The 15,325-nt window shown below is 46.2% G+C and overlaps 1 protein-coding gene across 1 annotated transcript in view; it reads left to right on the top strand.

Moving 5' to 3' along the window:
* Nucleotides 1-15,325, top strand: part of rreb1a (ras responsive element binding protein 1a) — a gene marked incomplete at both ends in the record, with an annotated part of 53,474 nt that overhangs the window by 3,239 nt on the left and 34,910 nt on the right. The window contains 5 exons of the mRNA XM_079576287.1: nt 6,485-6,626; nt 7,862-8,007; nt 10,854-11,043; nt 12,626-12,967; nt 14,687-14,966. Of these exons, the coding sequence (XP_079432413.1) occupies nt 6,485-6,626; nt 7,862-8,007; nt 10,854-11,043; nt 12,626-12,967; nt 14,687-14,966 (1,100 nt within the window). The remainder of the gene's footprint in view (nt 1-6,484; nt 6,627-7,861; nt 8,008-10,853; nt 11,044-12,625; nt 12,968-14,686; nt 14,967-15,325) is intronic.

The raw sequence follows: 15,325 nt of genomic DNA, 5'->3' as shown, positions 1-15,325 counted from the left end.
AACACGGAACATGTAACGGGGAAAAAGGAACATGTAACGGAGGAAAAGGAACATGTAACGGGGGAAAAGGAACATGTAACGGGGAAAAAGGAACATGTAACGGAAACACGGAACATGTAACGGGGAAAAAAGGAACATGTAACGGGGAAAAGGAACATGTAACGGGGGAAAAGGAACATGTAACGGGGGAAAAGGAACATGTAACGGGGGAAAGGAACATGTAACGGAAACACGGGAACATGTAACGGAAACACGGGAACATGTAACGGAAACACGGAACATGTAACGGGGAAAAAGGAACATGTAACGGGGGAAAAGGAACATGTAACGGGGAAAAAGGAACATGTAACGGGGAAAGGAACATGTAACGGAAACACGGGAACATGTAACGGAAACACGGGAACATGTAACGGGGAAAAAGGAACATGTAACGGGGAAAAAGGAACATGTAACGGGGGAAAAGGAACATGTAACGGGGAAAAAGGAACATGTAACGGAAACACGGAACATGTAACGGGGAAAAAGGAACATGTAACGGGGGGAAAAGGAACATGTAACGGAAACACGGGAACATGTAACGGGGGAAAGGAACATGTAACGGAAACACGGAACATGTAACGGAAACACGGAACATGTAACGGGGAAAAAAGGAACATGTAACGGTAACACGGAACATGTAACGGGGAAAAAAGGAACATGTAACGGGGGAAAGGAACATGTAACGGGGAAAAAGGAACATGTAACGGGGAAAAAGGAACATGTAACGGGGAAAAAAGGAACATGTAACGGGGGAAAGGAACAAGTAACGGGGAAAAAGGAACATGTAACGGTAACACGGAACATGTAACGGGGAAAAAGGAACATGTAACGGGGGAAAAGGAACATGTAACGGGGAAAAAGGAACATGTAACGGGGAAAAAGGAACATGTAACGGGGAAAAAGGAACATGTAACGGTAACACGGAACATGTAACGGGGGAAAAGGAACATGTAACGGGGAAAAGGAACATGTAACGGGGAAAAAGGAACATGTAACGGGGAAAAAGGAACATGTAACGGGGAAAAAGGAACATGTAACGGTAACACGGAACATGTAACGGTAACACGGAACATGTAACGGGGAAAAAGGAACATGTAACGGGGAAAAAGGAACATGTAACGGTAACACGGAACATGTAACGGAAACACGGGAACATGTAACGGAAACACGGGAACATGTAACGGTAACACGGAACATGTAACGGGGAAAAAAGGAACATGTAACGGGGAAAAAAGGAACATGTAACGGGGAAAAAAGGAACATGTAACGGGGGGAAAAGGAACATGTAACGGAAACACGGGAACATGTAACGGAAACACGGGAACATGTAACGGAAACACGGGAACATGTAACGGGGAAAAAGGAACATGTAACGGGGGAAAAGGAACATGTAACGGGGGAAAAGGAACATGTAACGGGGGGAAAGGAACATGTAACGGGGGAAAAGGAACATGTAACGGAAACACGGGAACATGTAACGGGAACATGTAACGGAAACACGGAACATGTAACGGGGAAAAAGGAACATGTAACGGGGAAAAAGGAACATGTAACGGGGGAAAGGAACATGTAACGGAAACACGGAACATGTAACGGGGAAAAAGGAACATGTAACGGGGAAAAAGGAACATGTAACGGGGGAAAAGGAACATGTAACGGGGGGAAAAGGAACATGTAACGGGGGGAAAGGAACATGTAACGGGGGAAAAGGAACATGTAACGGAAACACGGGAACATGTAACGGAAACACGGGAACATGTAACGGAAACACGGAACATGTAACGGGGAAAAAGGAACATGTAACGGGGGAAAGGAACATGTAACGGGGGAAAGGAACATGTAACGGGGGAAAAGGAACATGTAACGGGGGAAAAGGAACATGTAACGGAAACACGGAACATGTAACGGAAACACGGGAACATGTAACGGAAACACGGAACATGTAACGGGGAAAAAGGAACATGTAACGGGGAAAAGGAACATGTAACGGGGGAAAGGAACATGTAACGGAAACACGGAACATGTAACGGTAACACGGGAACATGTAACGGAAACACGGAACATGTAACGGGGAAAAAGGAACATGTAACGGGGAAAAAGGAACATGTAACGGGGGAAAGGAACATGTAACGGAAACACGGAACATGTAACGGGGAAAAAGGAACATGTAACGGAGGAAAAGGAACATGTAACGGGGGAAAAGGAACATGTAACGGTAACACGGAACATGTAACGGGGAAAAAGGAACATGTAACGGAGGAAAAGGAACATGTAACGGGGGAAAAGGAACATGTAACGGGGAAAAAGGAACATGTAACGGAAACACGGAACATGTAACGGGGAAAAAAGGAACATGTAACGGGGAAAAGGAACATGTAACGGGGGAAAAGGAACATGTAACGGGGGAAAAGGAACATGTAACGGGGGGAAAGGAACATGTAACGGAAACACGGGAACATGTAACGGAAACACGGGAACATGTAACGGAAACACGGAACATGTAACGGGGAAAAAGGAACATGTAACGGGGGAAAAGGAACATGTAACGGGGAAAAAGGAACATGTAACGGGGGAAAGGAACATGTAACGGAAACACGGGAACATGTAACGGAAACACGGGAACATGTAACGGGGAAAAAGGAACATGTAACGGGGAAAAAGGAACATGTAACGGGGGAAAAGGAACATGTAACGGGGAAAAAGGAACATGTAACGGAAACACGGAACATGTAACGGGGAAAAAAGGAACATGTAACGGGGGGAAAAGGAACATGTAACGGAAACACGGGAACATGTAACGGGGGAAAGGAACATGTAACGGAAACACGGAACATGTAACGGAAACACGGAACATGTAACGGGGAAAAAAGGAACATGTAACGGTAACACGGAACATGTAACGGGGAAAAAAGGAACATGTAACGGGGGAAAGGAACATGTAACGGGGAAAAAGGAACATGTAACGGGGAAAAAGGAACATGTAACGGGGAAAAAAGGAACATGTAACGGGGGAAAGGAACAAGTAACGGGGAAAAAGGAACATGTAACGGTAACACGGAACATGTAACGGGGAAAAAGGAACATGTAACGGGGGAAAGGAACATGTAACGGAAACACGGAACATGTAACGGTAACACGGAACATGTAACGGGGAAAAAGGAACATGTAACGGGGAAAAAGGAACATGTAACGGGGAAAAAGGAACATGTAACGGGGGAAAGGAACATGTAACGGAAACACGGAACATGTAACGGTAACACGGAACATGTAACGGGGAAAAAGGAACATGTAACGGGGGAAAAGGAACATGTAACGGGGGAAAAGGAACATGTAACGGGGAAAAAGGAACATGTAACGGAAACACGGAACATGTAACGGGGAAAAAAGGAACATGTAACGGGGAAAAAGGAACATGTAACGGGGGAAAAGGAACATGTAACGGGGAAAAAGGAACATGTAACGGGGGAAAGGAACATGTAACGGAAACACGGGAACATGTAACGGAAACACGGGAACATGTAACGGAAACACGGAACATGTAACGGGGAAAAAGGAACATGTAACGGGGAAAAAGGAACATGTAACGGAAACACGGAACATGTAACGGGGAAAAAAGGAACATGTAACGGGGGGAAAAGGAACATGTAACGGAAACACGGGAACATGTAACGGGGGAAAGGAACATGTAACGGAAACACGGAACATGTAACGGTAACACGGAACATGTAACGGGGAAAAAAGGAACATGTAACGGGGGGAAAGGAACATGTAACGGGGAAAAAGGAACATGTAACGGGGAAAAAGGAACATGTAACGGGGAAAAAAGGAACATGTAACGGGGGAAAGGAACATGTAACGGTAACACGGAACATGTAACGGGGGAAAAGGAACATGTAACGGAAACACAGGAACATGTAACGGAAACACGGGAACATGTAACGGAAACACGAGAACATGTAACGGAAACACGGAACATGTAACGGAGAAAAAAGGAACATGTAACGGGGAAAAAAGGAACATGTAACGGGAACACACGGGAACATACACATGCGCACAGGTGACGGTAACCCTAACGATGCCAGTCTGGTGTGGATAACCAGGTTTAGCTTCTTCTGGTATTGAAGAAATTCTCGAACGTAGGAACCGAAAAGAAATAAACCATCTTTAGATCCAGGTTTGATGCTGTTGGAAAAAACATCTAAAAGGAAAAAGAAAAAAGGGAAATATTTGAGGAAAAAACACAAAGAAAATGGAAAACGCCTCGAAAATTGAGAATAAACTGGACAAAAATTGGGGGGAAAAAGTTGGTTTTAATCTGTAAAAACCTTTTGGGCAAAATTGAAAAAAAAAAAAAAAGATTTGGGGAAAAACGTGGAGAGAAAAAATACACTTCTTATTTTTTAACCTTTTTTTGTCTTTTTTTTTTTTTTACTTTGTTAATGATAGAAATGTAAAAGGAATAAATGAGCTTTATTAATTAGTTTTTTGATTCTATAAGAGGGGGGTCAGTGGGGGGGGCTGGGTCAGTGGGGGGGGCTGGGTCAGTGGGGGGGGCTGGGTCAGTGGGCCCTCGGTCTGAGGCGGGGGAAGCGTCTCGTTTATCGTTTGCCGCTGGAGCGAATCCTTTTCCTGTTTGTTTTATCTGGACATCAAACGGCCTCGCTCTCGGCCAATCAGGTCAGGTCAGGAAGCCGCAGGAGCCAATGAGACGGCGGCTCCTCCCCCTGTGTTTCCTTAAGCCAAGATCTGAGATGTTTAACTTTAAAGTGCAGACTGAAGATGGAGGAGACCAGGGGACACAGCAGGGGGCGCTGTAGTTTTCCCTGTAAACCTGGATCAGCTCCAGCGTCTCTGAGGAGCAGGACTGGCCTGAGCTCTGTCCCTCTGGAGGAGCTGCTCAGACCTGGATCAGCTGCAGCGTCTCTGTCCCTCTGGAGGAGCTGCTCAGACCTGGATCAGCCCCAGTGTCTCTGTCCCTCTGGAGGAGCTGCTCAGACCTGGATCAGCTCCAGTGTCTCTGTCCCTCTGGAGGAGCTGCTCAGACCTGGATCAGCCCCAGTGTCTCTGTCCCTCTGGAGGAGCTGCTCAGACCTGGATCAGCTCCAGTGTCTCTGTCCCTCTGGAGGAGCTGCTCAGACCTGGATCAGCTCCAGCGTCTCTGTCCCTCTGGAGGAGCTGCTCAGACCTGGATCAGCTCCAGTGTCTCTGTCCCTCTGGAGGAGCTGCTCAGACCTGGATCAGCCCCAGTGTCTCTGTCCCTCTGGAGGAGCTGCTCAGACCTGGATCAGCCCCAGTGTCTCTGTCCCTCTGGAGGAGCTGCTCAGACCTGGATCAGCTCCAGCGTCTCTGTCCCTCTGGAGGAGCTGCTCAGACCTGGATCAGTGTCTCTGTCCCTCTGGAGGAGCTGCTCAGACCTGGATCAGTGTCTCTGTCCCTCTGGAGGAGCTGCTCAGACCTGGATCAGTGTCTCTGTCCCTCTGGAGGAGCTGCTCAGACCTGGATCAACTCCAGTGTCTCTGTCCCTCTGGAGGAGCTGCTCAGACCTGGATCAGCTCCAGTGTCTCTGTCCCTCTGGAGGAGCTGCTCAGACCTGGATCAACTCCAGTGTCTCTGTCCCTCTGGAGGAGCTGCTCAGACCTGGATCAGCTCCAGCGTCTCTGTCCCTCTGGAGGAGCTGCTCAGACCTGGATCAGTGTCTCTGTCCCTCTGGAGGAGCTGCTCAGACCTGGATCAACTCCAGTGTCTCTGTCCCTCTGGAGGAGCTGCTCAGACCTGGATCAGCTCCAGCGTCTCTGTCCCTCTGGAGGAGCTGCTCAGACCTGGATCAGCTCCAGCGTCTCTGTCCCTCTGGAGGAGCTGCTCAGACCTGGATCAACTCCAGTGTCTCTGTCCCTCTGGAGGAGCTGCTCAGACCTGGATCAGCCCCAGTGTCTCTGTCCCTCTGGAGGAGCTGCTCAGACCTGGATCAGCTCCAGCGTCTCTGTCCCTCTGGAGGAGCTGCTCAGACCTGGATCAGCTCCAGTGTCTCTGTCCCTCTGGAGGAGCTGCTCAGACCTGGATCAGCTCCAGTGTCTCTGTCCCTCTGGAGGAGCTGCTCAGACCTGGATCAGCTCCAGTGTCTCTGTCCCTCTGGAGGAGCTGCTCAGACCTGGATCAGCTCCAGGGTCTCTGTCCCTCTGGAGGAGCTGCTCAGACCTGGATCAGCTCCAGTGTCTCTGTCCCTCTGGAGGAGCTGCTCAGACCTGGATCAGTGTCTCTGTCCCTCTGGAGGAGCTGCTCAGACCTGGATCAGCTCAGTGTCTCTGTCCCTCTGGAGGAGCTGCTCAGACCTGGATCAGCTCCAGTGTCTCTGTCCCTCTGGAGGAGCTGCTCAGACCTGGATCAGCTCCAGTGTCTCTGTCCCTCTGGAGGAGCTGCTCAGACCAACATGTGGTTTCTGTTCCAGGCACATGAAGATCCATGAGAAGGACCCGGTCAGTGGGCTGGTGCTGCTGAGCCCGCCCTCGCCCTCGCCGTCCAAACGCCGACGACCCCCGAGCGTCAAGAGGAGGCTGACGGAGGAGAGCGACGAGCCGCCCAGCAAGAAGGTGAGGACCTGGATCACTGGAGCTCTGAGAGCAGAAGATCTGACTGTGCAGATGTTTCTGTAGTTCTGACTGTTCAGATGTTTCTTCTCTGGTTCTGACTGTCCAGATGTTTCTTCTTCTTTAGTCCTGACTGTTCAGATGTTTCTTTAGTCCTGACTGTTCAGATGTTTCCTGACTGCTCAGATGTTTCTTCTTTAGTCCTGACTGTTCAGATGTTTCCTGACTGTTCAGATGTTTCTTCTTTAGTCCTGACTGCTCAGATGTTTCTTCTTTAGTCCTGACTGCTCAGATGTTTCTTCTTTAGTCCTGACTGCTCAGATGTTTCTTCTTTAGTCCTGACTGCTCAGATGTTTCTTCTTTAGTCCTGACTGCTCAGATGTTTCTTCTTCTCTGGTCCTGACTGTTCAGATGTTTCCTGACTGTTCAGATGTTTCCTGACTGTTCAGATGTTTCCTGACTGTTCAGATGTTTCCTGACTGCTCAGATGTTTCTTCTTCTTTAGCTCTGACTGCTCAGATGTTTCTTCTTCTTTAGCTCTGACTGCTCAGATGTTTCCTGACTGTTAAGATGTTTCTTCTTTAGTCCTGACTGTTCAGATGTTTCTTCTTTAGTCCTGACTGCTCAGATGTTTCTTCTTTAGTCCTGACTGTTCAGATGTTTCCTGACTGTTCAGATGTTTCCTGACTGTTCAGATGTTTCCTGACTGCTCAGATGTTTCTTCTTTAGTCCTGACTGTTCAGATGTTTCCTGACTGTCCAGATGTTTCTTCTTCTCTGGTTTTGACTGTCCAGATGTTTCTTCTTCTGTGGTCCTCACTGTGTTGCTGCTGCAGGTGGTGGAGGAGGCGGCTCTGACTGTTCAGATGTTTCTTCTTCTTTAGTCCTGACTGTTCAGATGTTTCTTCTTCTCTGGTCCTGACTGTTCAGATGTTTCTTCTTCTCTGGTCCTGACTGTTCAGATGTTTCTTCTTCTCTGGTCCTGACTGTTCAGATGTTTCTTCTTCTCTGGTCCTGACTGTTCAGATGTTTCCTGACTGCTCAGATGTTTCTTCTTCTCTGGTTCTGACTGCTCAGATGTTTCTTCTTCTCTGGTTCTGACTGTTCAGATGTTTCCTGACTGTTCAGATGTTTCCTGACTGTTCAGATGTTTCCTGACTGTCCAGATGTTTCTTCTTCTCTTGTCCTGACTGCTCAGATGTTTCTTCTTCTCTGGTCCTCACTGTGTTGCTGCTGCAGGTGGTGGAGGAGGCGTCCCTGGACGACTCGGCCGCTCCCGTCAGAGCAGTAGAAGAAGAACTGTCCTGTCCCATCTGCTTCACCGCGCTCTCCTCCCGCCTGGAGCTGGACGAGCACATGGACACGCACCCGGACACCGCGCTCAGGTGAGACCACACGCCAAAGCACACGCTAAAGCACACGCTAGAGGAGGAGGAGGAGGAGATGCAGAGGTGGCTGAGGCTGAGGCTGAGGCTGAGTCTGAGGCTGAGTCTGAGTCTGAGTCTGAGTCTGAGTCTGAGTCTGAGTCTGAGGCTGAGTCTGAGTCTGAGTCTGAGTCTGAGTCTGAGTCTGAGGCTGAGGCTGAGGAGATGATGCAGAGGTGACTGAGGCTGAGGCTGAGGTGGCTGAGGCTGAGGCTGAGGCTGAGGCGGAGGAGATGATGCTGAGGCTGAGGCTGAGGAGATGATGCAGAGGTGACTGAGGCGGAGACTGAGGCTGAGGCTGAGGCTGAGGCTGAGGCTGAGGTGACTGAGGCTGAGGCTGAGGAGGTGACTGAGGCTGAGGCTGAGGCTGAGGCTGAGGAGGTGACTGAGGCTGAGGCTGAGGCTGAGGCTGAGGCTGAGGTGACTGAGGCTGAGGCTGAGGAGGTGACTGAGGCTGAGGCTGAGGCTGAGGCTGAGGAGGTGACTGAGGCTGAGGCTGAGGCTGAGGCTGAGGCTGAGGCTGAGGCTGAGGTGACTGAGGCGGAGACTGAGGCTGAGGCTGAGGTGACTGAGGCTGAGGCTGAGGCTGAGGCTGAGGAGATGATGCAGAGGTGACTGAGGCGGAGACTGAGGCTGAGGCTGAGGCTGAGGCTGAGGCTGAGTCTGAGGCTGAGGCTGAGGCTGAGGCTGAGACTGAGGCTGAGGCTGAGGAGGTGACTGAGGCTGAGGCTGAGGCTGAGGCTGAGGCTGAGGCTGAGGCTGAGGCTGAGACTGAGGCTGAGGCTGAGGCTGAGGCTGAGGCTGAGGCTGAGGCTGAGGAGGTGACTGAGGCTGAGGCTGAGGCTGAGGCTGAGGAGGTGACTGAGGCTGAGGCTGAGACTGAGGCTGAGGCTGAGTCTGAGGCTGAGGCTGAGGCTGAGGCTGAGACTGAGACTGAGGCTGAGGCTGAGGAGGTGACTGAGGCTGAGGCTGAGGCTGAGGCTGAGGCTGAGGCTGAGGCTGAGGTGACTGAGGCTGAGGCTGAGGCTGAGGCTGAGGCTGAGGCTGAGGCTGAGGCTGAGGTGACTGAGGCTGAGGTGACTGAGGCGGAGGCTGAGGCTGAGGCTGAGGACGAGGCTGAAGACAGAGCAGTAAATCCTTTAATGAGCCTAAGAGGATCTGAGCAGGAGAGGATGGAGGAACAGAGATGTGGGCAGAGGAGCCTGAACGTCCAGTTTCCTCCTGAACGTCTGAGATCCAGGAAGTGTCTGGAACATGGTCTTCCTTGAACATCTGCGCTTCAGTGGCTCCTCCTCAGGGCTCAGAGAAGCTCCTCTTCAGTCTGATGTGGATCTACAGGCCAGTGTCATCAGGTCTGCTCTGTGACCCAGTGTGTGTCAGTGCTGAGCTGTGACTCCAGGGGGCGCTGCAGGAGGCGGAAAGTGTAAAGTATAAAGTATAAAGTATAAAGTATAAAGTATAAAGCGGTGGTGGTTGATGAGGAGGAGGAGGAGGAGGAAGATGCTCCATCTGTTTCCTCAGAATTAGCCGCCGCTGCTGGAGCAAAGTCTGGGATTAGCCGTGATGGACCAGCTGCTCCCCGTCTGACACACAGCGCCCCCTGTGGAGCTACAGGGCACTGACACACAGCGCCCCCTGTGGAGCTACAGGGCACTGACACACTGACTCTCGGGGACCAGTGTTCATTTCGTCGACTAAAATATTTAGTCTTAATTTTAGTCAAAGTGATATTTTTGTGACTAAAATTGGACTAAAACTAAAGTAAAAGTTCCTCATGAGACTAAAACTGTGACTAAAATGTCCAGATGTTTGAGTCGACTAAAATCAGACTAAATAAAAAGTAAAAGGAGAGACTAAAATCATCCAAACTTGTATTGAGCGTCTGAAAGAGCCTCAGATCATGTTTAAAGGATCAGCTCTGAGCTTTGTTCATGTGGAGCAGAAACATGAAGCAGAGGAACAACATTAAACATGATTAGAATTAGGGCTGAAACGATTAATCGACGACTAATCGATTATTGAAAGAGTCGACAACTATTTTAGAAATCGATTAGTCGTTTTCTGGTTCACACAGACTAAAATGGAGCAAAAATGACCAAAAAAATGTAGTATTTTTGATGAAAACCTACTTTGATTTTATATTTAGGGTCTGTAGTGTTTTGTACAATGTAAATTTCATGAATAGAGCCTTCACAAAACATTTCCCTTTAGTTTCCTCCATCAGCACATCCTCGAACAGCGCCACTTACGCTATAATGTGGTCAAAAAATTGAAAAAATAAATGTTCCTACACCATTCACAGCCAAGCGATTAACCGTAAAAATGATCGATAGTTGCCGCCCTAATTATAATGAATATTATCAATGCAAAGTCGACTAAATTATTCTTAAATTTAGTCGACTAAAACTAGACTAAAATCGAATTACATTTTAATTTTTATTCTAAATAAAAATATGTTGTTAAATGAACTCTGAGGGGTTTGTTTCCTCTCAGGACGTTGATGATCAGGCTGAAGCCTCATTACACTGACTTTAATCATTCGCTCGTCGTCGTGAGATTTGAAAGACAGGTCAAGATAGAAGCTACCGAGCTAGCATATCTCAGAACAAGAACATATCTCAGTATGTAAAAACGCTGGCCTATTCCTTCAAGGAACTGGAGGAGGAGACAGAGCGGTCATTAAGGTTCACCCTCGAGGACCTTTGTGAATGTGTGAATGTGTCATATCTATGGTTTATCCCCAGAAACCTCTCCTGTTCCTCCTGTTCCTCTTGTCCCTCACCTGTCCCTCACCTGTTCCTCCTCAGGTGCGACACCTGCTGCCTGACGTTCCGCACGCACCGCGGGCTCCTCCGCCATAACGCCGGCGTGCACCAGCTGCTGCCGCTGGACCCGAGCGGGCGCCCGTTCATCCAGAGCAACCCCTCCATCCCGAGCGGCTTCAACGAGCTGGCCTTCATCGACTTCTCCTGCAGCAAGTTCAGCCACATCGCACAGGTACGAGCCAATCAGGGGAGGGGGCGGGTACGAGCAATCAGGGGAGGGGGCGGGTACGACCAATCAGGGGAGGGGGCGGGTACGACCAATCAGGGGAGGGGGCGGGTACGAGCCAATCCAGAGCCGTGGGAAGATGTTTTAGTTAGGAGGCGCTGAGGGACAAACTTCACCCCCAAATACTTTTTCTGCATAAATCCTATTTATTAACCTCTTAACTCCCGCCTGGATCGAGAACATTTTCACCAGGTCAGCTTTACCCAAATCCTGTAGGCCAGTGTAACGCCTCATTTGAAAGACCTACAAAACTAAATGGATCTTTTTCCTCACGTCAGATTTTTTTTTCATCACTTTTTTTGTCGGGCAGTCGTCTCATTTTTGTCACATTTTCGTGACTTTTTTGTCACTTTTTCGTCCATTTTTTCTCAGTTTTTTGTCAATTTTTTGACAATTTTTTGTCATTTTTTGTCAATTTTTTGTCGTTTTTTTGGTCAATTTATTGTCGTTTTTTTGTCGTTTTTTTGTCAATTTTTTGTCAATTTTTTCTCAATTTTTTTGTCAATTTTTTGTCGGTTTTTTTGTCAATTTTTTCTCAATTTTTCGTCATTTTTTTGTCAATTTTTTGTCAATTTTTTGGTCAAATTTTCCTCGATTTTTTTCTAAATTTTTTCTCAGTTTTTTTGTCAGTGTTTTGTCACATTTTCATCCTTGTTTTCGTCTCAGTTTTGTTGCTATTTTCACACCTTTTCTCCAGAAGCTTTTGGATTGGGGTAAAACTGGAGAAAATGTGCTCGGTTCAGGTGGGAGTTAAGGGGTTGATATTGCCTGCAGTTCACAAACTATCCACCAGGGGGTTCCCACGGCCTTGAGCCAATCAGAGGAGAGGGCAGGTACAGGCCAATCAGCTAAAACAGATCAAACAAATCGTCTTCTGTAGTTTTACCTTTGTACAGCTGACAGTGACTGAAAGTGTCCAGCAGAGGGCGACAGTGAGGACAGCGTTCATTCATATCATTTGGAAAAAACAATTAAAGTAAAAAAAAAGAAAAAGACAAGTTAAAACAAAATTAATCTGGCCCATAAAAAAAAGTGAACTATAAATCTGTACAAATTATTAATAAAAAAAAAAAGAACAAAATGCAAAAAATGTAAAAAAAAAAAAAAAAAAAAGAAGTAAATTATTAGTCGTTATTGTAATTAGTAAATTGAAAATAAATGTTAATAATTTCTTGTGACTTTGGCTTTACCCAAATCTAAAAGCTTCTTGGAAAAAGTGTCAAAAATGTGGGGAAAAAAAGCGACAACGTGAAGAAAAAGTTCCATTTAGATCAGTTTTGTAGTTCTTAGCTTTCAAATGAGACGTTATACCGGCCTAAAGTCTTGGCTCATTCATTTATAAAATCTGTTTGAGTGAAGGAAGTCATTCAGCTTTTACACGACTCCTCATGTGTGATGTATATTCAGTCCTTACCCTCGTGTGTTGCCTCAGGTTTGGTGTGAGACGAACCTGTGTGATGGATGTTTAGTCCTTAACCTCGTGTGTGTGATGTATATTCAGTCCTTACCCTCATGTGTTTTGCCTCAGGTTTGGTGTGAGACGAACCTGCGCCGCTGCCTCAGTAAAATCCATCGTTTCGTCTGCGACCTCTGTGACCGAGCGTTTCCTCTGCGCTCCGCCCTGGACCTGCACAAGACCCGCTCCCACCGGGCCCCCGGAGGAGGAGGAGGAGGAGCCCCCGGAGGAGGAGGAGGAGGAGCCCCCGCAGGAGGAGGAGGAGCCCCCGCAGGAGGAGGAGGAGTCCCCGGGTCAGACGCCTCCAAGCCCAAACCCCTGCAGCAGGAGAAAGAGGAGGAGGAGGAGGAGGAGGAGGAGCACAGCGAGCAGGAGGGCTTCCTGGAGTCGCTGGGGCTGAAGCTCAAGTCCAAGGTAACCGCGGTAACGGGACTCGGTTTCCGTCCAAACATGTCAAATATCAAGAGGAGGAACCGGAAAATATTGTCTTTAGATCCAGGTTCTGATGCTGTCGGTCCAGTGGCCTTAATGGAAGTCACTATTATCTATTTTTATTTTCATTTTCGTGCCCAATGCCCCGTTATTATCCTTTTTAATATATTTTATTTGGTTTTTTTTTACTATTTTTTCTTTGTTTTGTTCATTTTCCCCAATTTCCCGTCTATTTTTTACAATATGTTTTTCCCCAATTTTTTTTCTAACATTTACCCCAATTTTTCCCCCATTTTTCAATTTTTCCCCTCGTTTTTTCTAAAATTATTCCCTATTTTTCCCACATTTCTTATTTAGATCCAAGTTACGTTTGCCCTATTATTATCTTTTTTTTCTTTTTTCCAGATTTTTTTTAACTAATTTTCCCCAATTTCCCGTCTGTTTTGTCTTTTTACTACATGTTTTTCCCCAATTTTTTTTCTTACATTTACCCCATTTTTTCCCTTTTTTTGCCCAATTTCCCCCCAAATTATTCCCTATTTATTTACCTTTTTTTTTTCCATATTTTTTTTCCTATTTTTTTTTTCTTTGTTTTGTTCATTTTCCCCAATTTCCCGTCTATTTTTCTTTCTACAATATGTTTTTCCCCATTTTTTTTTCTTACATTTTTCCCACATTTCTTATTTAGATCCAAGCTATGTTGGCCCCATTATCTTTCCTTTTTTTTTTTTTTGTCTTTTTTTTTTTAAATAATTTTTCCTAATTTCCCGTCTATTGTTTCTTTTTACAATATGTTTTTCCCCAATTTTTCCCTTTTTTTGCCCATTTTCCCCCTCATTTTTTCCAAAATTATTCCCTATTTTCCCCACGTTTCTTATTTAGATCCAAGTTATGTTTTCCCTATTATCTTTTTTTCCCAGATTTTTTTTACTAATTTTCCCCAATTTCCCGTCTGTTTTGTCTTTTTACTACATGTTTTTCCCCAATTTTTTTGTGTCATATTTCCCCAATTTTTTCCCTTTTTTTGCCCAAATTATTCCCTATTTTTCCCCCATTTCTTATTTACCTTTTTTTTTCCCATATTTTTTTTACTATTTTTTTTTTCTTTGTCTTGTTAATTTTCCCCAATTTCCCGTCAATTTTTCTTTCTACAATATGTTTTCCCCAATTTTTCCCACATTTCTTATTTAGATCCAAGTTATCTTGGCCCTACTATTATCTTTTTCTTTTTTTTTCAATTTTTCTATATTTTTTATAACAAATTTTTCCTAATTTCCCCTCTATTGTTTCTTTTTACAATATTTTTTTCCCCAATTCTTTTTCTTACATTATCCCCAATTTTTCCCTTTTTTTGCCCAATTTTTCCCCTCATTTTTTCCAAAGTTATTCCCTATTTTTCCCCACATTTCTAATTTAGACCCAAGTTATGTTTGCCCTATTATTATTTTTACTTAATTTATTACTTTTTAATTTTTCCATATTTTTTTACTATTTTTTTCTTTTGTTTTGTTAATTTTCCCCAATTTTTTTTCTTATATTTCCCCCATTTTGTCCCTTTTTTTCCTCGTTTCCCCCCATGAGGTAAACGTGCAGCTCTTCCATAGTTTTGTTTTCTGCTTCTGTTTATTTCTAAAGTTCTGTTCCCGCCTACATTTGTCACATGATGATGATTCGTTTCCTCCTTCGCCCTCGCGTCCTCAGATTCCCGCCGGCCCCTCGGAGGCGGAGCTTATCCAGGCGCGCCTCGACTCCATAAAGACCATCCCGGTGGACTCCTCGTCCGTCCACATGGAGGCGCTGTCCCTGGGCCTGACTCTGGGCGTGCCGCTGTTTCAGACCAGCTTCCTGCTGCAGTCGGAGGGCGGGGCCACGGGCTCCGAGGCTCCGCCCCTCATGGAGCTCGCCGACCTCCAGCACATCCTGCAGGCGGCGGCCGCGGCGCCCAATCAGATCGCCCTGAGCATGAAGGGCGGGGCCGCAGGTGAGTCTCACGGAGTTTATGTTTTATCTTTATTATTAACCCGTTAACTCCCACCTTTTGGACTGGCTTTACCCCAACCCAAAAGCTTCTGGAAACAAGCAACAAAACTGAGACGAAAACAATGATGGAAATGTGACAAAAAAGTGAAGAAAAATTTATGAAAAAGTGGCAAAAATGTCATAAAAATGTCACAAGAAATTGACAAAAAAATACCAAAAATGTGACAAAAAAATACCAAAAATGTGACAAAAAAATGACAAAAATGTGACAAATAAATCACATAAAAATTACAAAAAAATGATTAAAAAAATGACCAAAAAATGACAAAAATGTGATAAAAATGTGACAAAATAATGACA

This window comes from Gobius niger (assembly GCF_951799975.1).
Source record: "Gobius niger genome assembly, chromosome: 18".
NCBI lineage: Eukaryota > Metazoa > Chordata > Actinopteri > Gobiiformes > Gobiidae > Gobius > Gobius niger.
This window is presented reverse-complemented; position numbering and strand designations above follow the sequence as displayed.